A 22,027-nucleotide genomic window follows, 5' to 3' on the forward strand; every position below is an offset into this window, starting at 1 on the left:
GCAAGGTAGTAATAAAGGGAGCGATTTTTATTATAAAGTGGAAAATAATTCTCTTTCGGCTTCTTTCACTGGATTACGTACAGCGTATATTTAAAAAAGATATGCTGGCAAAGATATTTATTTTCTTTATAGTTAAAATATGGCCGATGACAGTGTGTTAGGTAGTAGCAGTCCATATCTGTCTGCCCACAGTGCTCGGTGGTGCAGCCCTGCTCCTGGCGGGGCAGCGCTGGTCTTTAGGTGAGTGTTATTTGGGAAATACTGCAGAACTGTAGGAATTCAGGCTGAAAGCTGAGCCTCAGTTTGTGGCTCTTTCTGAGTAAAAATGAGCACCTGAGTCTTTGCTCTCTGTTTGAGTAAGTCATCCCCTCTGTCTTCTTGGGATGGGAGTCCCTAGTGCCATCCCAGCTTTGATGTTGGCAGTATTTTGATTTTACAGGCTCGGTGACTGGAATTGTTTTGAAGGAAGAGAGAAGAGACAGAAAGCTGGAAAGCGGGAGGTTAAAATACCTTTAGGATAGATTGAGCTAGCTCTGAGGCCGTGGGGCAGCCCTGACCGGGCTCGTAGCAGCCCCCGGCCTCGACGAACGAGGTGCGCTTCGCTCCCGGCCCCGGGCTGCCGCGGGCAGCCGCTGCTGGCCAGCAGCCGCATGTCGTCCCGTGAGCGAGTGCTCGGGGAAAAGCAAGAAGCGTGATTTCCAGCACTGTGTATTAGCACGTTAGGCAAATGAGTAATCTTGTTGTCCTTGGGATAATAAGCACTACTTAAATGCCAGGCTTTTTTAGTGGATCTTTATTACGGTAGGAAATTAACCACATTAAAGTTAAGCTGGGTTTGTATTAGCATTTATCATCTGTTTTTTTTCTGAGTCGCTTGTAGTCCATCCTGCTTACAGCTTACAAGTCTTCCACTCTAAATCCCTTTAAATCCCTCATTAAGAAGTTCCTTTTCCAGGAAGGCCAGTGGTGTTAACCTTCTTCAGGAAAAACGCACTTCTTAATTAAAAGAACATTGATACTCTAAAAGATAGAGCCAAGCTGTGGATCACCCTGTGCATCGGGTGTTTGATTTATGCTTCTCATTTGCTACAGGTGGGTAAAGCTGTGTGAAACACAGCTCTTGGTTCAGAAGAGCCCTTCAGTACAGCAGTACTGTGGGCCTGATTCTCCTTTGGGCAAAGTTTCACCAGCTTTAATTTGGAAGTAAAGTGCCCACTATTTAATTACCCTGAATTATTACGTGAGCTAAATGTAATTCACATCACCATTGTTGCAGTTGTTGCCGGTACTCTAAGGCCTGTTATTCTTACCATTGAAAAATTTCATGCTAGACTATTTTGAACTTGAAAGCTGAAGGGGGATCTACGTAGAAAATGCCCATATTTGCACCTGAAAAAGGATGTATTTGCAAGCGAGCTCACCTGTCTTTTTGTTTTATGCCACTTATTATTTCCTCACTTAAAATGTTCTGGTCACGCAGTAAGAAACACAAAATATGCCGTTGTGGCTGAAGGATGCTGCGTGACCTGATCTGCCTCATCTGCTTCAGAAATTGAGGCACTTACAAATCACCTGCAATAGAAAGGAGCTTGTATCTGGCTGAACACTTGCGACTACCACAAGGAGCTAGTCAAGAGTAATGAGGGGCAATGAAAATAAAGGGTTAAACGTCCCAGGCTGTCGAACAGATCAGCCTCTGTTGAGCTACACTCTGCTTTGCTTTGTATGGGCCAGCACAGGGTCAGCAGTGAGCACTCCTTAAAGGTTGGCTTCTGGGGCTAGGAAGGATGTTTGCTTAGCAAATAAGTGTGCTGGCAGAAAAGAAATGACTGCTTCCAGTTGTTTTCCGTTGCCCCTCTGCTGGAGGTTACTGCTCTGGTGCTCTGTGACCAGGAGCAAGGGAGGAGAGGCTGTTCACTCTGAAGAGCTGGGCCTAAAACACCGTGTTTGTTCGTGCTGTTGTGTCTGGGGGCCACAGCGGGGGGGTGGGAGCAGGCTCGGTTGCAGTGATGGTCCCCATGTCTGCACGTAGAGAGCCCGGGGGGACCGCTGACCGGGAAAGGAGTTTGACATTTTGTTGGCGTAGCTGCAAAGCTGGGGAGTGCCTGGCGGTCTTGGGCTTATCCTCACTGGGAAAGCAGAAGCAGCTAAACAAGAATGGAAAACAAGGTAACAGTCTGTGGTTCTAACAGTAGCTATAAACTCTTGGCTTAACATCCAAAGGCATGTGAACGCTGCAGGCTCCTGCGGCTTCTGAGGGAATTAAACTTCAAGTTACTGCTGTGTGCTGAGAGACATCAAGCAGGGTACTGTTTTTAGGGAGGATACACTCCGTATCGTGCTTTGCTGCCTGGGTGCCTCTGGGTCAGCATATGTATGATCTGCCTTTACTCATAGCAACTGAAAAGTGATGTAATCTAAATATTGTATCCTTACTTACAACAGCTCTTAATGTTTAGTAAGATTGAATGTGACTGTGTTACCTTCTCTCTGCCAACAGGGATGCAGTGGTTGCATTATTTCTGTAGGTGGGCAGATTCCCAATAACTTGGCTGTGCCACTGTACCAGAGTGGAGTGAAGATCCTTGGCACGAATCCTTTGCAGATTGACCGGGCAGAAGATCGCGCCACGTTCTCGGCTGTTTTGGACGAGCTGCACGTGGCCCAGGCCCACTGGAAGGCAGTCAGCACTCTGGTGGGTCAGGATGCACAGCTGGGAAATGATAAAGTGGCTCGGGGTTTTTGTGAGCATCTCCTCGGGGGGGGCTGACTTACTGATAAATGTTGAGATTCTGAAGATGCTTAACATTTGGCAGTTTTTAAACTGCTAGGGTTTATGAACTTCTTGATCCCTGCTGTAGCTCAGGTCTTCCAGCCAAGCTGTGCTTCATGGGAGTAGATGGAAATTGGAAGGGAAGTGTCTTTAAATCTTCCTCACAAAATGTGAGGAATATACCCAGCAAAAGTTAGAGCCACTCCTAGGTTACTCGAGTTTATCCTGCTGGCCTTGAAAACTATTCTAGCAGGTGGAGATTGCAAAGGAAAAGAGATTTGACAGCACTGCTCTTTTTCCCTGCTGAAGATCTCTGGACAGGGAGGGTCTGAAGAAGACAACTCTGGAATACAGAGGGGGGGTGTATTCAGTTCAGCGCAGGCTGTAGTCCCCTACTTTTTTTTCCCCCTGCTATCTTAATTGCTAGTAAAGTGCAAATGCAGCTAGAGTTGACATTTTAAATATGACTTGAAAATATTTTCTTGTTCACAGCATGTTTTTCCTCCCTGTCTTTAGAAAGATGCAGTTGAATTTGCAAGCTCCATGAGTTACCCATGCTTGTTGAGGCCTTCCTATGTCCTGAGGTAAAGCTCAACCATCAGAGCTCATGATGTTGGGTGTATGAACTGCAAAAACTGTGTCAAAGCAGGGGAGAGAAGAATTTCATGGCACATGTGGAAAACGCTGTGCTGGGTGCATGCAGAATAAAGCTGCCAGGCTTAACAGGTGGGACAACTGCTCAAACCAATGAAGGAAGCCAATGGATCTCTTACATTCCTCAGGCACAGAGCAAAGATAGCATATGATCATAATAGTGTTTGTTTAATGCAATTACCTTTTCTGTATCTCGAGGCCAAAACCACGAGCCATCTGGGATATTCCTTAAGGCCCCTGAGACTATTCCATTGAGTCTGCCTGTACAATTAAGCCAGAAGATTGTTTGCCAGCAGTAAAACAGAAGGGAACATGCTGAGGCCATTTATTGGGGTTAGCATCTGTTTTCAGAAAATGACAGTACATCTTTTGAATGCAGCTTCTGATTTGCAGGACTCCCCTGCTTACAGGCATGTTTTATGTCTCCTGTACTTTGTCAGCTGCTTCTCTTTAAGTAGATGGTATACAGGACCACACACTTCTGACAGCTAGACTTTTTGAAAGGAGTTGTATCAGCACACACAAATTATGAATGATCACTCTTCTCTGTGAGGAGTTTCTTCATATCTCAGCACAGAGAGACAGTGTGGGCACAGTTTACAAGTGCAGATAGAATTGGAAACAGGAACCTTATAACATGGAAAAGAAACACATGTCAAAATGAAAGGGCATAATATTCATTTTCACTGGAGTCAAAAAATACTTTTATTTAGGAAAAAAAGAGAGAGAGGGAGGAGGAGAGAGGAGGATTTCATACATGTTCAACCCCCAAAGGAGGTATCAAAGGATATTTGAAAGGAAGTATCCTTTAGAAGCTCCTGCTGAACGATGACTTTCCTCTCTAGTGTCTGAATCTTGCAGTGGCGTTGCAGAGCAAAGTTCAAAGCCCCCATTCAGTTCAGGCAGACAAGTTAGAAAGTGATGATGTTGTTCTCTAGATTTTTGGGACATACTGCTTTTAGCCTGTTTCCATACCTATTAAATTCAGTATAGGCGTTTTCCATGCAAGTATTTGCTAATGCAGTATTTCCAAGGTAGTTTGAGCAATTCAAGGCTGTTTAGGGGGTTAGGAGTACTTTAGGGAGAAAGATGAAACTGCGGAAGGTCAAACTTGAAGAAACAGAGAGTGAAAAGCCCTAGCACAGCATACTGTGGCTTCTATTTGCAGAGCAGCAGCCAGCCCTCAGCTATGTTCCTTCGTACTTTGAACAGTTATGGCCCTTAGTATTTGCCCATTGCCTTGGAACACTAAATGCATTCCCCCCCCCCCCCCCAACTTGTGTAGTATGCGCCAGCTCACATCCTCAATGGCGTAAGTGACACAGGTCTTTGGATTTAATTGAACCCTATTGATTTACATCAGCTGAAGATACAGCCCAGTAAGTATAAGTAACCATAGCTACTTGTAGCTATTTATCTTTGGTGAACGTGACAAATTTCTACCAGATTTCCTGGGATAGATCCTTCCTCCACTTTTCCCCACAGCTTCTGTGAACTTGCCCACCAAAGCAAAGGGGAAGCTGAGCAGCAGTGTGGCAGAAGTGGCCAATATAGCATCTTTTAGAAAAGCTCCCTCTCTTTAAAAAGGAGCTGAATCACTGATTCCCAAACCATCTTTTCCTAAATCCCCTTCTCTGATATTACTAGCAGCTCCATTTCAAAGTATATGGCTTTCAGATACAGCATTCAGGCATTGGCAAGCCTTTAGGGGATGGGCACAGCAAAATAATTGCCCAACAAAGAACTGTCCATTTTCATTTGCACTCATAACCAGCACCTGGGGCCTTGTGCTTTCCTGACTTCCTCTGTCACTGATGAGCCCGTGGGCTAAAGGTGGGTCGTGTATCTTTTGTAGTGAGCTGAGAGCTAACCTGCATATAGAGTGGAAAAAGTCTCGGTCTTGAGCAGGGATCTCTGGCTGAGTGGCCATCTCCTCCAGCTTAAAAGGAGGTTTAAAGGCTTGGATCAAAAAGGGGATTTGGCAGCAGTGCTAGGGCTCTATAATTGCAGTTCTTTATTTGATCCTTCGCTATGGTTCTGGTGGTCACTTGCCTTCTCTAGGAAGTGTAATGGAGGTTCATTGAGTACCACTCTGCCTTGCTTTCAGTCAAGAGAGGAGCAAGCGGCTCAAGTCAGGAGCTTGCTTGGCCAGTCTTTCACGTAAGGGTGGTTGGCAACCCCGCGCTCCTGTGTCTAGCGCTCTGATGTCTCCCTTGAAGGTGCAAGGGAAGCTGACTGATTTTCTTTGCTTTGTCTTTCTCACAGTGGGTCTGCAATGAATGTAGTATTCACTGAGGAGGAGATGAAGACGTTCTTAGCAGAAGCCACCAGAGTCTCCCAGGTATCAGCCCTTGCCCTGTCTGCGGTTTTGCTCGTCCTGATGTTTGCTGTATTTGTTCACCTGCGCTAACTTTGTTTTCCATCTCTGTCTTTCTGTATTGCTTTTTCCCTTGCACTTTACCTTCCTCATTTGGGGAGGAGCCAGTGAGATGTGACTTTGTCCACTCAGTTCGATCCCTGAAGGGCAGACCCTGAGAGCCTGTGCAAGCATCCTCACTTACACCAGTGGGATCCCCCTGTGGAGCAGGGACAGCACTTAGAGGCACCCATGCTGCTATTTCTGACCAGTTTGTTATATAAAAGCCAATATAGGGTAATGGTCTGGTACCCCACATACCCCATCCAAACTTGCTAGTAGCAAGCTAAGCCAACCAGCTAAGCCAACCATGATAGCCATGAACTTCCCTTTCACTTAATTTCTGAACCATTTTCCTGGCTTCTTTGAACAGCTTAAACTTTATGCTGGCGTCTCCTCTCCCACTGATGATGTAGGTCGTCTTTTCTTTTCTCTCCCCCCCCCCCCAATCCATTTCTTAAACGCAGAAACCTTTGCAAGTTTTTGATATGACATTTAACTCTCCAGATCACGTACTGAGTTCCATTTTCCTTTGATACAAAAGCAGGACTGCTGCCTGCTTACTGTTAATCCAGTGGGATTATTGATCTGCAGAGTATGTAATGTAGAAGATGAAAGCTCTAGTTTCCTTTTTGAATGTTTTTCAAAAGTAAATTTGGAGGTTTTTTTTTTTCTGGTCTTTTTTTCTATCAAAGAGAGGGATTTGGTCTTGTACATTGAAATTTAGAAGAGTAAAATCTGAGCAATTTCCCAAAGACATGAGTGCTTCAGAACATAGTAAACACAATTCAAAGCTTGAGTTTCTTCTGTACTTTATATCAGCGTTATTGTAACAAGGGATGTTTGGGGAGCTGAGAAGGTAGGAGGAGGAAAACATTTAACGATTGGGCTTGAATGAGGAATATACAAAATTTTGAGTCTGATTTTTCAGCATTCTCTGAGTTTGGCCTGGTCTCTTAGCCTGTTTCCTTTTTTTTGGTAATGGTGGTTTTTGGTTTTGTTTTTTGCATGGTCCCTATTCAGAACAGTACTGCAGCACAGTAAACACTACTGTCACAGGAACCTTGGTGTTAGAAATAAGTAAGTTAAAGAGGAACCCTGAAAACACAGCTGGCTGTGAAAGCCAGCCACATTACTGTTTACTTAGAGGATTTCTGAGGTCATTAAGGAAAAGGAACAAAACCATGTGATTTTTCAAGTGTATGAGGTGGAGGTTGAGTCTTTTCAGTAAGAGAGGAAGGAATCAAGTGAAGACACCTTGCCAAGTAATAATATTCTGGAGGGATAGGTTAGTTGGAGGAAAGAAGACTGCTTAGTACCGTCTGTCAACAATTTCAAAGGGACTTTCAAAGGAAGGAGAATATTCATAATTAATTCTCAAAAGACTACAGGGTCAACCTGTGGTGGAAATCAGATTCTCAGCAATTCTCAGTCTCCAAAAATACCTGGCTTCTCTCAGTGCTTAGTCTTAAGTACCCTGCTATGTTTTTCTCCCGTACAGTCACAGAAGCAGAACAGGCAGCAGCTGTCAGGCTTGTTCAGCAAGACAGATCGGATCCCCATCTCATGCCACTGTGGATAGCTTATGGTGGCAATGGAAGTCCTTCAGAAGTTTGAAGCCCAGGAAGGTGATCCATGGTCAGCTTAACTTGTCGCAGCTTGGTTGGCTTTAATTGGGCAATGATGCTCCTCACTGCTGAGAGGTCTCATCTGTAGTACAGGAGGTCCTGCTGGGAGTTGGAGTTGTGGAGTCTTGGCTATATGTGATGTATTCCTGATGAAAAGAGTGGATGTTCCCATGGGATCCTTGTGATGCTCAGATTCTGCTGCAGTAACGAGGCATTGATGCTTGCTGTGGCCATGACCAGTTGCATTTCTCTGGCAAACCATGCGTCTTTGGGTGCTCTGGCCCTGATCCTGCAGTGACTTTTGCTAGATTTACATGCTGAATTTTTGCTAGTGTACTCAGACTGCCAGGGGAAACTTTATTTTTTTCATGTGGTATTTCTGCATTGTGAAAAGGCTTTGTATAGTTGAACTAGGCTAGCAAAAAGCAAACCAGAACAAAAGTAGTATATTCTACTTCTAAGCTAGGGGAGTTTACTGATGCACATTTTTTACATTAGTCGAGGCTTTATGGGCTGTGAGTGGTTCCATTGAAGCCAGCAGTATTACTTGTGAGCATACAAGTGAGTAAGAGCACCTTTGTGGGACACAGACTTAATTTTTCTAGTTACAAAGCCTTACTTGAATCTGCTCCACCCGATAAAGCTTCTCCAGCTCAAGAAGTGCCTGACTAGTGTTATTCTGTTGTTTTAGCTTCATCACTGTTATGCTGTTGCATTATTATAGCATTTTGGCTGTCAATGTTCAAAACTTCTTGGAAGAGTTGAGACAGATTTGAATAAACAAGACTGAATGCACATGTAAAACCTTCTGGTGAAAAACTGCAGCAAGTCAGAAAGTTATAGGACACAAGCCACTAAATTTATGAAATGGTGTAGGCTGTGGCATTGTCCTTGCCTTTGAATTTACCCTTGCACTGATAAATGTAAGAGATTGTCTCTTGTAACTTTTGAAGTTGCTTTATATTTTTTCAAAAGGAGCCTTTTGAGCATGCACAGACCGTCATTTATTCTATTTTATTCTCTAATAAATAACAAGCAGTTAATAGTGGATGGGAAAAGTAAAATGTTGAGTCATAAAGGTGGCCTGGAAGAATGCTGTGGATTAGATTTCAACTGTCCGCTGGAGCTGGTGACTGGAAGGAGAAAGCCTCAGAGAAGAGTGGGCAGTGTGGGCTGGCATCCCAGAGAAGGGCACGGAGAAGAGGGCAGAAAACTGTGAATACAGGGGAATGTATTGAGAGTCAAGGGTGGGTCATTCCTGGCCAGCTATGATGTGGCAGCTTCTCCCCAGGAAACTTGGGAAAGCGGGCAGAGAAATGAGAAAGAATGGATCTGTTGCATAAAATGTGCAACTTACTGAACTAGCAGTCGGCCACTATGCAGAGTCATTGCAAGTATGCCAAGAACCAGTTACTGCATGAACCAATGTCCCCAGCTCGGGGGCCGAGAGGCTGAGAGGGAGGAAGAAGGGAGATCTTGGAGGGAGGTAAGGGACATCTTTGGGAGACAAGATCGGAGGTCACTGAATCCATGCAAGTGTCCTACCATCCTCTTTGGGCTAGGGTCTCACCTGAAAGCTCTTTATGTTTTTGCCTCAAATTTCCCTGTCGTGGTGACAAATTGTGGAGGACTCAGTCCTGCTTGACTAATGCAGCAGCTTTGGGGAGATCATGCCAGGTTTGCCCCATTGTTTCTTTGGCAAAGTTCACCTGTCTGCAGAAACAAGGATATTAATAACTGGTCGTGTGGGATTCTGCTTCCAAAGCTTTTTCCGGTGATGAATAGTGGAACACTTGGATGGTCCCCAAATACTCTCAAATAAAAGCTTTCTTTTTTCTTGTCTTGATGACAGGATCACCCTGTGGTGCTCACTAAATTTATTGAAGATGCCCGCGAGGTGGAAATGGATGCTGTAGCCAAGACAGGAAGAGTAAGAATTTTGCTTTTCCTTAATATTTAACTTCTTTAAATCAGAGGCTTGCAGAAATGTGTGGCTTGAGTGTTTTACTATACAAACATGGGTTTGTGCAGAGTAGGGTAACAAGAAGAGATGAATTCATGTGAGGTCTAAAAAAAAATCATGCTTGCAAAGCTCAAGACGCCCTTACCCTATTGTATGCATCTAACTACTTACTTTTTAGATGTCGCTTAACCACATGAATGAGTCCTTTAGAACATAATTTTTACTGGATTCACAAATCACTGACTTTGCAAGTGACTTGCATCAGAATTATATCAGCACTCAGTACGATATTGCCACAGTTGTTTTCTTATTACAACTTCATCTTGTGTTTCATTACTAACCAAAAACAATTCTTACAAACAACCACAAATTTTTTATGTAACAGAAATACTTTGTTTTCAGTCTTCCTTTTTAACCGGCAGACAAAATCATTGCCTCTTTGGGTATCAAGGTACCGCAACTTGATGCAATTCATTTAGCTTAAACTCCTTAGGCCTGAACTTCCCATGCTTGCATTTCTCTACGATTAACCCCTCCCCAAGGGGTCAACAAATATGTACAAATGATGTTATTACACAGTTGTTCCTATTGGAAAATGTCAAGCAGATCTTAGAGAGCTGGTTTAAAGGCTTTTAATTAGTTTTTACCTTCTGAGTCAAAAACGTGTGTTAAAAAGAGGAGGAAAGTGAAAGAGATTCAAGAGTGTCATAGGTTTTAACACGTTTGCAGTTTGCTTAGCCATAGTATGAAAGACACTAGCATCATCGCCTTGTCCCTATGTCCTGTAGATGCTTCAGGCCTATTCTGTCCAAGAGCCTTTTCCCATTTCTCTGCTCTTTTGGATACAGCTCAGTTCAGGAGTCTGTGCTATGCTATACTTAGAAGAGGGCATGGAGATGGGGAGGACAGCTCATGAGACCGGGTGAGGTGACTAATAGCTCTCTTGGTACTGTGTGCAGGTTATCTCGCATGCCATTTCAGAGCACGTGGAGAATGCAGGCGTTCACTCTGGAGATGCCACCCTCATGTTGCCCACACAGACTATTAGCCAGGGAGCTTTGGAGAAGGTAGGTATTGTCCGAATACTGAAAAGAGGAAGGACAATAAGGGTTTGAATCTGCTTCCCCCTTGCTTGGGAGAACTTCCTTTGATTTCAGGAGAAATCAGCTCAGTAATGGTTGTGAAGGCCAGTGTGATCTGTGCAATTGTAGCATGTACGCCCCCAATGAGCAGCTGTAATGTGTGTGGAGTCACCTGAACTGTGGTGTGTGTAGAGGTACACACTTTTCTGGATCCACTGGGGTTTTTGTTTCTGTTTCATTGTTTTAGGACAAGCTTCCATAGCAGCAGCAGAGCATCTAATGTGCATGAGCGCTATGGTCCACTCTCCCCTTCCTCCTCTCCCCTGATCCTTAAATGATTAGACCAAGTTGTATGACTTTTAACTGCCTCTCTTGTATGGAAAGGGTGTCAAAATGAATGAAACTCACCTAATCTTCACTTCTTCCCCCTTCAAAAATAAATCTAGTGATGCAAAGTCAGCTTTCAAAGTGCATTTTCTAAATGAAATAGGTCATTGCCTGTGATGTCATTCTGTAAAGGGCTTGCTTTGAAGCTAGTAAGAGCTGTAATGGAATGGTCTGTGCTCCAGCTGTCTGCAAAAGTGTCCCAAGCCTTGTTCCTGAAAACAGTTACCTCCTGAAACTAAGATATTCAAATGCCTGTAGCAAAGTGGAGTGTAGTTTCATGACAATCTAGAAAGTAAGACCATGGTGTTTTCTTCCAGTTTGTTCCAGAGTATTGCTGTTGACTCGGCTCCCACTGATCTGTGATGGGATGGGAGGTTGGTGAAAGCCTCTTGAGAGACCTGCAGACCTAGTAGTTAATCTCAAATGGCAAAACCTCATTATTCATTATTTCACCAAGAAACATATACAGGCTCCAGTGTGCAGTGCCAGAATTGCTACTGGCAGGACAAGCTTTTTTCACTTTCACACGTGTACACAGAGCTGCCTTTTTACTTCTCAAATGGAGCTCCTGTTTCTAGATTATTAGGCAAATTAAACACTTCACTTCTGAAAGATAATACTATTGCCAGAATAAGGGTATAGAGAAAAATTATGCTTGAGCAGAGGGATATGAAATTTAAAGGAATGCACGTGTGAGGTGATTTATTGACATGATGCTCTCTGTTTGGGAGGGGGTGTTAATTTTTTTAGGTATATTTTAATTGCTTATTTCTTTATTTTTGTAGGTAAAAACTGCCACAAGAAAGATTGCAAATGCCTTTGCCATCTCTGGTCCATTCAACATTCAGTTCTTGGTGCGAGGAAATGATGTGCTGGTAAGAGCTCTTGTGACTTTGGGAGCAGACTCTGCTCCGGGTGTTTTGTTGCATGGTTCCTGCAGTCCCTTGTCACAGAAACTCTGTGACAATAGAAGCTGTGGGTTTCAAACCTGTTTTGTCTGGTGTGTGGCTTGCTTGTGCCACCCCTGTGTCACACAGCTCTCTGAATGTGTGGGAGGGAGCATTCTCTCCTGCCAATGCAGTGCAGCCATTAAGGGTTAAGCAGGTCTGGTTGCCCTATCTATCAACATTAGCTTTAATTTCTCTGTGGGCTTTGGTCTTTCTCAAAACTGTCAATTTTGAGTATGGTAGATAGTGAGACCTATGCTTCAACTTATGATTCGAATGCCGTTGTTTACAGCTCTCTGATATCCTCTCTGATCTTTGGCTAGTTTGATCATTACAGCAAGCCTTCCACGTCACTGGAAAGAAAGCAAGATAATTTAAGTGCTTAAGCCATTAAGATAAGCCATTAAGATGGTTATTGAAACTGTGGTCTTAGTAGATATCAATAACAGAAGTACAGCAGATGTCTGGCCCTTTGTGGATAACAGCTGGCATGCTGTTGCTAATGGAGGAAGCTCGGAGGAATGAGAGCAGAGTAAGGCTGAGGAAGCAGTGAATGGAAAGCCTGAGGTGGAGTGGAGCAGTGCATTGGTGGAAGATCCTACTGGTGGAAGTCTGGGCTATTAACTGAGAAAAATGTACTTATAGCTCTTCACCTTTCTTTTGGTTCACCCACAGAGTTTGTTACTCATTGTTATTCAGAGGGAGATAAAGGAGTCCTCCATTCCTTGCTTTCCCTCAGCTGTGTTTGCCTCTCTGAATTACCCTTTTTTTCCTTCCACCTTTTTTATTCTTGGCTGCCACCTTCATTCTCAGTTGCAGCGATTCCTCTCTTGCTAATGAACTCCACAGTAGCTTTCTCAGCAGGATGCAGAACTTCTTTTTTTTTTTTTTTTTTTTTCTTTCTTGGGTCACTGAATGTTGGTGAGGAAAGTCGGTAACAAATGATTGCCCAGTCATTCATGAACCAGTACTATGGAAAAAGAACAAGGAGAGCAGAGTATGTGCCTCTTATTCGTCAATCTGAAGAGTATCTCCACAAAGAGAAGGAAGAAATGCTTTCCAGAAACCTGAATCAATCTGTTTCTTTACTGCATGATGCCTAATCCTGATATTTCTTCTTTTTAATCTCATCAGGTGATAGAGTGCAATTTGCGGGCTTCACGCTCCTTCCCTTTTGTATCCAAGACTCTGGGTGTGGACTTCATTGATGTGGCCACAAAAGTGATGATTGGAAAGGAGGTTAATGAGTCATCCCTTCCCACACTGGAGCATCCAATTATTCCCTCCAAATACGTTGGGATTAAGGTACAGTTTCAGAAAGAAGAATGCAAGAAAAGAAAACAACAAAGCCAGCATCTAGCACATTAGCAGGCATTAGTACTTTAATGCCCAGAGAGCAATTTACTCCCTGAGAGAATTGCTCTTCAGCTAAAGGCCGAGTTGACCTTTTCCAGTGTCCATTGTGGTAATGGACATTCAGAATTTCAGAGAAAAATCAAAGGAAAATTTTCCATTGATTATTAACAAAATTAGTTACCCTTTGTTTGTTATTTCTAACCACTCTGAATTGTGTTTCTAAACTGCCTGATAAATATGCACTTGCAGAATTGAATGCTGAAGTTCAGGCCTTTCAGTAATACTATCTGATGTATATTTGTGGAGATGTACTAATCTGTGTTTTGAGTGACCCCAGATTTTGTCTCCAAGATTTGAGACATGGGCTTTTCAGTGCACAGAATTACTTTTAGATGCACCACCAATTCAAGTGTGGATGAAAGTCTTAGATCCTTTGAATTCAGTGGGACTGAATTCAGTGGGACTGAGACTTCACTTTAAGTAATTACTAAGCTTTTACAGCACCTGAGATACCAAAAAATACTCTAGACATTATTGAGTGCTAGGTTGGAAAAAAAATTAATTGAAGTTCCTAATCATAAAAATCTAGAACAGCAGTGCAGAAAATACGATGGTTAATGAGATTTGTTTATACAGAAACTTTCAAGCTTTAGTAGTTTCCATATCAAGTGAATACTGAGAAACAGAAAACAGAGCTAACATCTTTCTAATAAAATGTTCAGACCCATTAAAATGCAGTTGAAACCAATGGGCCAAGCCAGCTTATGTTATTTGCAAGCCAGTCAGTCTAGAAGCAGCTTTGCATTTTATTTTGATGCCATAGATTAAAGTTTTCTGAAATTCTCATCTGAAATTTTTATTTTTGTTAGTGTGATTTATTTTTATAAATTTCTATTATTTGAACCTGGAGCTTCTGCACTGTTACTAGCTAAACTGTCAAGAGTTCCATCTCTGCTGGGAATGCTGGCTTCAGAGCAGAAAGCACAGCAGTACTCCTGAAAACTTCACTACAAAGCCTTTTGCACTGCTTGTGTTCTGTGTGGATTTGTCAAAGATAAAATCATGCTAATGCCTTTGGAAATGCAAAACTTTGAAAAATGTACCAGTTAAACCTGGTTCTCGTTATTCATGCATCTTATTTTCTGTACTTTCACATTTTTGTTGCTAGGAATATGTGCCTGAAAATGGGATTTTGTTTCTTCAGCAGTTCTTAAATGCCCAGAAAAGAGAACATGAAACTAGTGCCTTCTTTCTCGACGTAGCTGCTCCCTTGTGAATTCAGATTTCCACCGTTTTAGCTTTAGCAACTAAAATACTGTCTTGTCATGTTTGCCTGCAGAGTGGCAGGACTACCGTGGGCTGACCAAGATTAAATCCTGGGTAATGCATGACTAAGTGTTAAATAAGTTTCAATTGCATTACGCGAGTATTGACATGTTTTCATATTCACGGCAAGCAAAACTCAGGGAGCTGGTTAGGAGGCTTTTGTCAATTGTTATCTTTTGAGACAATGTGTGTGTTAAAACGAATCTACCTTGCCTGTCAGCTCTCAGCTTGAGACTGTAGGGTTGGCTGCTGTAGAAAATTACTCTTTACTGGTAAATAAAGCAAGACTGATCTAGAAGGCACCAATACACGTACTGTTTATTGACGCCCTTTTCACAGCAAAATTCTGCTGTCACGTTTTAGTTGGTCATTGTTGGGTGTCATGAAACAGCCTCCTTCTTATCTGCAGTATTACCCTCAAAGAATTCCAACAGAAATATGGCTTTGGATTTAAATACAGATTCTTTTCTAAGCAGCAAGGATGCTGTCTTTATGTAAGTAGCATTAGTAGTTTAAGATGATGGAGAGAGTAACTGTATAGGAAATTATCCCTTAGCAGAACATTGTTGAATTGTTCCATGCTTGTCAAATATGGTCATTGGCTTTTTACCAGGGAGTTTTTGTTTTTTTGTTTTTTTTTTTTTTGTAGTCAAATTAGATCAGAGAACTCAGAGGCTAGTGAAGACTGCAATGCCCTAAATCGTCAGAATAGTGATGATGATTAGGGGGTTTTACTATATTCAAACAAAAGGTCAAAAAATTTGGGGGGGGAGAGAGGTAAGATCTAAAAATCTTTTGCAAAGTTTCATCTTCTTTCTACTGGAAGTGTGTTCCTGTGGAATACTTTCATTCCTGTGAATGAAAAATTTCTGTTGGAGAAAGGCTTCAGATAGTATCTCTCCTTGTTTCATGAATTAGATGCTTCACAACATTTTTTAAAATGTATCTTAAAAATGCTAGCGAACTACCACAGATTAGAAATCCGCCATCAGAATGTGAGCAGGCTTACAAGACTTAGGAGGAAGATTTATTGGTGAAATGCATGTTTATTTGTTCCAGTCCTTCATCAAGATGCTGGGGAAACTGATTTGCCAAGTACTCCTTTGCTTATCAGACTTGACCAATGCTTATTCTAGATTAAGTCATCTCTCACTCACTGTCACTGGGTTTTCTACTGATCCATTAAATTTTCATTCACCTGCTTTTAATTTTCCTGTCTTTCACCAGGCCCCAATGTTCTCCTGGTCTCGGCTGAGAGATGCTGACCCTGTTCTTCGATGTGAAATGGCCTCTACTGGGGAGGTATCTCAGCATTTTTTTCTATTTTTTAAACCAAGTGGTCTTTAAACATTAATTTTTAAATGTGACCTTATTACAGCCTGAATCATAACAGAGTTTGTGGGTTCTTCAGAAAAACCATCTTTCCTATCTGTAAAAACACAGTGTGGAGAACCCAATTTATTCAGCCACTGGATGTCCCTCTTTAGCTGTGTCTCAGGTTCCTGAGTTGGACCTGCTTGGTGTGGCAGCATGAAATGAGTTTCTTTAAGAGAGCTGTCGGGTTCTGGGACATTCTCAGTATGTCAGCCCATTTTATGAATCGCCTGCTTCTTGACAGACAAGTGTATGCAGCTTTCAAAACCCCCATCGAAGCATATCAGAATAGCAATATCAAGACTTCAGGTCATGACTGTTTGGTGTTGAACGTACTATTTAATGGCTACAGATATGTGCGGTGATATTTTTGTTGTTGCCTGGTATCAAGGTATGTCCCAAGGTGCAAAAGGTGAGGAAGAATGAATAAAATGTGATGGCTGCAGGACTGAGCCGAGTCAGGGTGGGAGGGGAGCAGCTGGACTACTTTGCCCGCTCTTTCTCCAGGTCGGGCTCTGAAGTGCTTCTGAAACGTGTCTCTGCCTTATGCTTGAGCGCACCGTAACAGGCCCAAAGCTGTTCCTATTCCTGCGTAGGCTTGGTGCTCTGGTATGATGAGAGCCTTGACCTCTTAAGAGGGTATAGTTTTCCATATACATTATTTGAAGAGATCTTAACTCATCTAGGGTAAAGAAGCCTCCAAGCTTGTTTACAAGTTATTGCTGATTTGTCAGTAGCTTCTGCAGACATGTCCACACGATCTTTAAGCTTGCTAGTTCTGTAACTTCTAGAAGAGAGTCGCAGTAGCAAGGGGCTACTGGATTTAATACTGAGGCCATGAAAGTAGGCTTAGCTCTGCTCTGTCTTAGCTAGACAGGCGGCAGAGCCTGGGCTGTTCCATTTGACATGGGCTTGGGCATGTCTATATGAGCTGTAGGTTTTCATGAGGCAAGACTTACCATTTTAGTATGAACAAGCAGTAGACCAGGTACAGAGCTGGAATAGCCTTAGGTTTTCTACTCTCTCCAGAACTGTTTTATTCTGCTCTTTATAATGTGTGTGAAAGCAGTATAGCAGAAGGTTTCCTCTTAATATAGTTAATGGGCAGAAAAAAGCCAAGTATTCTCCTTATTTTCAGAATAAAATTGACTTTGCAGAAAACAAACCAAACCCACGTCCCCTCCCCCCAAACAAAAATAGAATAAAAATGTAACTAAGGGCAAGAAATATTTTTCTGAGCTTTATATGGAGTTAGAGATTGTCTTGGTCATAAGGGAGGGATTATTAACTTTTATGAGTTGGAAAGATCTATATTCACAAATGCCATAAAATGTGACAGTTATGAAGGTCTTTCTTATGAGTGAAGTAAGGATAATAACTCTCTTCTGGTAAAATGCTCAATTATTCCTCAAAGACATATTTAACTCACGCGACTTGATTTGGGCTTGAATTTGTCACATCTATTTGGCAAAGATGTATTTTGCTGGCAGTAGCAGTTCCCACATCAGTAGAAATCGCAGTGCTCGGGGTCCCTTGTGTATTGTGGCTGTTTTGACCATGCTGCAGTGATAAACCTCTGCAGGTGGGCTGGAAACCCCACTGCTCCCAGCCTGATGGGTAGGGCTGTCCGTGTCCCTAGAAAAGCCCAGGACATACATAACCCCTCAGAGTCAGATACACTGGAGAGCAGACCTAACATTCAGAGTGGTGTTTTTAGGGAAAAGCTGAGAAACAAGTTGTCATGAATTTTTTTTTCTCTTCCCTTCTGGGATTTTTTTTGTTTGGTTGAGTGTTCTTTTTTTACTTCAGAAGTTTGGGCAAATCATCGTTTATTCCTCATGTGAAATCCTGGTTTCTATTCACCATGGTAACAATGCAGCCACAAGTGTGAAGGCTCACTCTGTGTTGGGAAGGACCATGAGAGGAAAAGAGAGCAGTTCTCAATCAGCCCCTTTATCCCATCTGTATATATGTGTAGATTTGTTATTTCAAAGAGAAAAATCTGTCACAATATCTGCTTCTAACTGTTCTTCAACAAACATGGAGTTGGTAGAAAAAGTTATTTATTTATTTATTTTTAACTGTTTATCAAAATTTTTGCATTCCTCTTTTTGTTATCAAAATTCCAAATTTGGATGAGGAACACAGTTTAAGTCTTGGAGAAGATCATTACTGTATGACCTTCTGTAAGCAACTGAGATCCACAGAGACTTCTGGATGATGGAGTACTGCTACATGATTTTTATTGATATATTTCTCAGGTTTTTATTCGTATAAGATAAATTCTTTTGAATTGTTGTGATTGATTTGTGATTTCCTTTGGTATATACTAACACTTCACTTGCATTTTAAAAGTCTGTGGAGTTTTAATGGAAGACCATCTTTAAAAGCTGTGGTATCTTTCCACAGGAAATGCCTGGGAGGACATGACAGCACAAGTGGAATCTTAGCACAGTTTGCTCCACACACACACAGAAACATGCCTGCGTGCATAATGCTCACTGGTACTTAAGCATTATATAATGTTAAACATTTTGCAACGCACTCACAAACACTGTGGAGCAGAAGCTGTGTACACCATCCACATAACTCATAGCAAAATCAATTGCTCTTACTCCTTGGTGTGCTGTTCAAAACTAAAGTGTTGCTTATTCCTTTATTATTGCTTCATTAAAATCATGAGATTTGTCTGCAATGATTTTCTAGGCTTTTTTTTTCAACTTGCCTGCAGACTCCAGGGGAAAAAAAAAGTCTGATTCTGTGTGAAGAAGTCAAAAGAGCATATTCAAACATTTTATCTCTGTTTCTTTTTAAAGCATTTTTTTTTCTGATGCCTTTTTCTTTGTACCTTTTCACAGGTTGCCTGCTTTGGGGAGGATGTGTACTCCGCCTTCCAGAAGGCTATGCTTGCCACAGGGTTTACGTTTCCTAAGAAAGGAATTCTGATCGGAATCCAAGTGAGTCCAAAAAATCAAAGCTGAGAAAGAACTGACACAGACTCCATAACTTTTGCTTTCTTCTCATTCATGTGTCTTTATGGCTTAAAAGAGAGTTATCTGCTTAAATGCATTTCCCTACAATGCATCTTGAAGTGTGACAGGACAGCGGGGAACGAACACAAAAGCAGGGATCTTTTGTGGATTCCCTGGAGCTAGGCAACTTCTTTCCTTCACTCCTTATAGTTTCTAGTGGGAGATGCAGAGGTTTGCTGAAGGCCAGTCCCTTGGATCTCTGCAAGCCGAGGCCTGGGACTGGGGAATTAGGAGCCACCTTCGTGCGGTGGGTAAAAGTTCGTAGACGATCTGCTTAGGGAGACCTCCCAGGTGGAACCAGCATACATCTGTGTAGTCGCACTTTTGCTTTCCCTGTCTTGCCAGAGCGCTCTCGCGCTCCCCAAAGCTCTCCCCTCCTAGGGACTACATCTCCGATACATGTTCTGCTGCTCCAGTGATTCTGCATGAGACTAGAGCCTGGATTTGGGTGTTTCATCTCTTGCTGTTGGCATCCCTCAAAGCTGCTTTACATGGCTGGAAGTTTAAACAGCGTCATAGTGGGAACATCCTTCAGTGCAGTGGCTTCTGTAAATTCCTCTGGGCCATTCTTGGGCCCCATAAAGACTGTTGATTACCCTCTGGCATATTCCTGTTGTGTTTGTAATAAGATTATGCCCTGCATGATTGTAGAAAGCCGGTAAACAAAAAAGTTGAACATGTGAATTCTCCAAGCAGAATATGGATGTATAAAGTGTGCTGGGCTGTCTGTGCCAGCTGAAGATGTGAAGGAAGAGTGTGAGAATTGGCCAGTAAGGAGCATGGCTTGTGCAAGCACAGATGACCACTTCTTCCTTAAAAAAAAATATATATATATATACAGGAATTGAAACCATTGCTAGAAGTTACCTCAAATTAGCAGGGAAGTCTTGGCTTGCTACCTAGATAAAGTTAAAAAGTTCACTATGAAACTCTGGTCGGTTGGTACCTTTGCCTGTAATCACTACAATATTAAGATTTTAAAACAGCAGTTAAAAGGGGGGAGGGGGAAAAAAGCCAAGAAAATAAAAAAGAGCCCAGTGTCTAAAATTCAAGCCTATTTGCCTGGTAGTAGTTAAAAGGGAACAGGCAGCAAAGAGTAATTTTGGCTATATAAAGCATTTGTGTGACTTCTGTGTCAGTATCTGTTAAACTGAGCCAAATGTTCTTTGTACAAAGGTCTTAAGAAGAGGGAAAAAAACAGGGAAAAAGAAAGATAGAACAACCCCAGAAGTCCAATCCCCCAAGCCTTTTAAAAGTAACAAGCTTCTGTCCTTTTTCATGAGTGGTTTACAGTTCATTTTCTTGCAAAAGAGACTGGAAAACAACAGATCAGTCATTTAAAGGTGTCTCTTTATCTCAGAAAACTTCTTATATAATTAAACTCCAAAACAAGAAGTGTAAAGCTAACGCTGAGGACCAAATACTGCTCTCTCACCTCTCTGGAGTTTGTCCCATACTCACCTTTCAATGTTTTTTTTTTTGTTTTTTTGTTTTTTTTTTTTTTTTGAAATCTGCCGAATCTGCAGGCAGAGAGGAGAAATGAAGCCTCTTAAAAGAGGAAGGTTGCCATCCTGATCTAGACCTGATGCATAAACTATGCGTACTGTCTCCCCTGAGTACAGGCTGGAGAAAAGAGGAGCCATCCTCTGCAGAAACTAGAGGCATGAGGACAGCGGCAGCAGGTGGGCCATAAACACCAGCAGCGTTGTTCTCATTTTAATCACATATGTGAGGACGTCTACATCAAACTGGCAAGGTGGCAATGTATCCTCGTAGGAGAAATATCTCTCGCTCGGGGACAAACTGAAGCCACCCTCTGTGGTTGCCCGAGACATTGCAGCACACAGGAACGCGGGTCTGTCCACTCCCTCAGCTTTCAGCTGCAGCATCATTTCTGTTAGCTGCTCTCATGCACTCGGGCCTGATTCCTGGCAGGAGCATGTGCACCAGCCCACTCGGTAAACTGTGAGGAAAGTGCTATGTTTCATCTGCAGTGGATGACAAACTGAAAACATACCCCTTTTGGAGATTTTTTGCTTAGTGATTAGCTGCTTTCTCTGATCTTAGACTGGACTTCTAGGCCTTACGTAAGTAGAAAGAAGGAAATGGTGGTGAAGCCTGCTTCCTTCCAATGTGTCTAAGGAGACCCTGTCTCAATATATTTAGGTTATTCCGTGTAGCACACCTTGGTGTCGTTGGTATTAATTACGTAGAGATGGGAGGTGGTTGCCTTCTGGAGTGGTAAAGTCACACAGATGTCTAACTATAGCAGAGAGGGAGCTCTTAGTTTCCCTGCAAACGTGCCACTGGAGCATTTTGTGAATCAGGAGTCGAATGGCTGTGATGTGATTTTTGATCCACAGCCAAAACAGGTCTCAATATGCCCAGGGAATGAAACCCAGCCTTGCTAAGAGACTTTCAGGTTGGTGTACTAATAGTTTGCAATTCCTGTGGTAAATCCTACTAAGGCCACTTAAAAATATGGCTAACTAATCATGTTGAAGGTGAAAGAGGCAAACAGTCCTTTATATCTGCGTGGCACCCTGAGGCAGTTTGGGTTACCAGCCTGGCCCGCAACCCTCCTGGCTTGTCCCGGAGTTGTTAGCACTGTCTGACATGGTGTGACTCGAGGTTCCCCAGGGTTTCAGAGGCCTGCTGCGCTCCCGGGGCAAATGGAGCATGGCTGTCTCGTTAGACGGGTGGATCTCTGCCAGTTTATGCAAGCTGATCATCTGACCTCCTTTCTTCTCACAATTTGGAGAAATCTATGATGCTGAAACCCTGAGTCTGCCATTAAATAATTTATATTTTATGCAAGAGGAATTGAAAAGCTCATTTTATTTTCTTCCCTGATTGGGCTATTCAGTCCTATCTCTGGGATGGAGTGCATCTGTCTTACATCTGTGGTGGTGACCACGAGATGCAGAAAACATTAATGGAGTATTTTATTTTTAAATCTTGCCATTCCAAGACTGTTGCTTCAAGGTAACCTTCTTCCATATCTACTGCCATAGTTCGTTAGGTGCAAAAAGTCTTGCATGCCTTACAGTGGGCTTGGATACAGCATTCAAGATGAGAGATGAGCTAGT

The 22,027-nt window shown here is 42.5% G+C and overlaps 1 protein-coding gene across 6 annotated transcripts in view; it reads left to right on the forward strand.

Moving 5' to 3' along the window:
• The window catches only part of CPS1 (carbamoyl-phosphate synthase 1), a 117,013-nt gene that overhangs the window by 89,515 nt on the left and 5,471 nt on the right, over positions 1–22,027 (forward strand). For all 6 annotated transcript variants that reach the window (XM_064515337.1, XM_064515333.1, XM_064515338.1 and 3 more), the window contains 9 exons: positions 2,501–2,695; positions 3,290–3,357; positions 5,693–5,768; positions 9,324–9,401; positions 10,394–10,501; positions 11,689–11,778; positions 12,985–13,155; positions 15,760–15,834; positions 18,765–18,863. In XM_064515337.1, the coding sequence (XP_064371407.1) occupies positions 2,501–2,695; positions 3,290–3,357; positions 5,693–5,768; positions 9,324–9,401; positions 10,394–10,501; positions 11,689–11,778; positions 12,985–13,155; positions 15,760–15,834; positions 18,765–18,863 (960 nt within the window). The remainder of the gene's footprint in view (positions 1–2,500; positions 2,696–3,289; positions 3,358–5,692; positions 5,769–9,323; positions 9,402–10,393; positions 10,502–11,688; positions 11,779–12,984; positions 13,156–15,759; positions 15,835–18,764; positions 18,864–22,027) is intronic.

The sequence above is a fragment of the Dromaius novaehollandiae genome, chromosome 7, assembly GCF_036370855.1.
Source record: "Dromaius novaehollandiae isolate bDroNov1 chromosome 7, bDroNov1.hap1, whole genome shotgun sequence".
NCBI lineage: Eukaryota > Metazoa > Chordata > Aves > Casuariiformes > Dromaiidae > Dromaius > Dromaius novaehollandiae.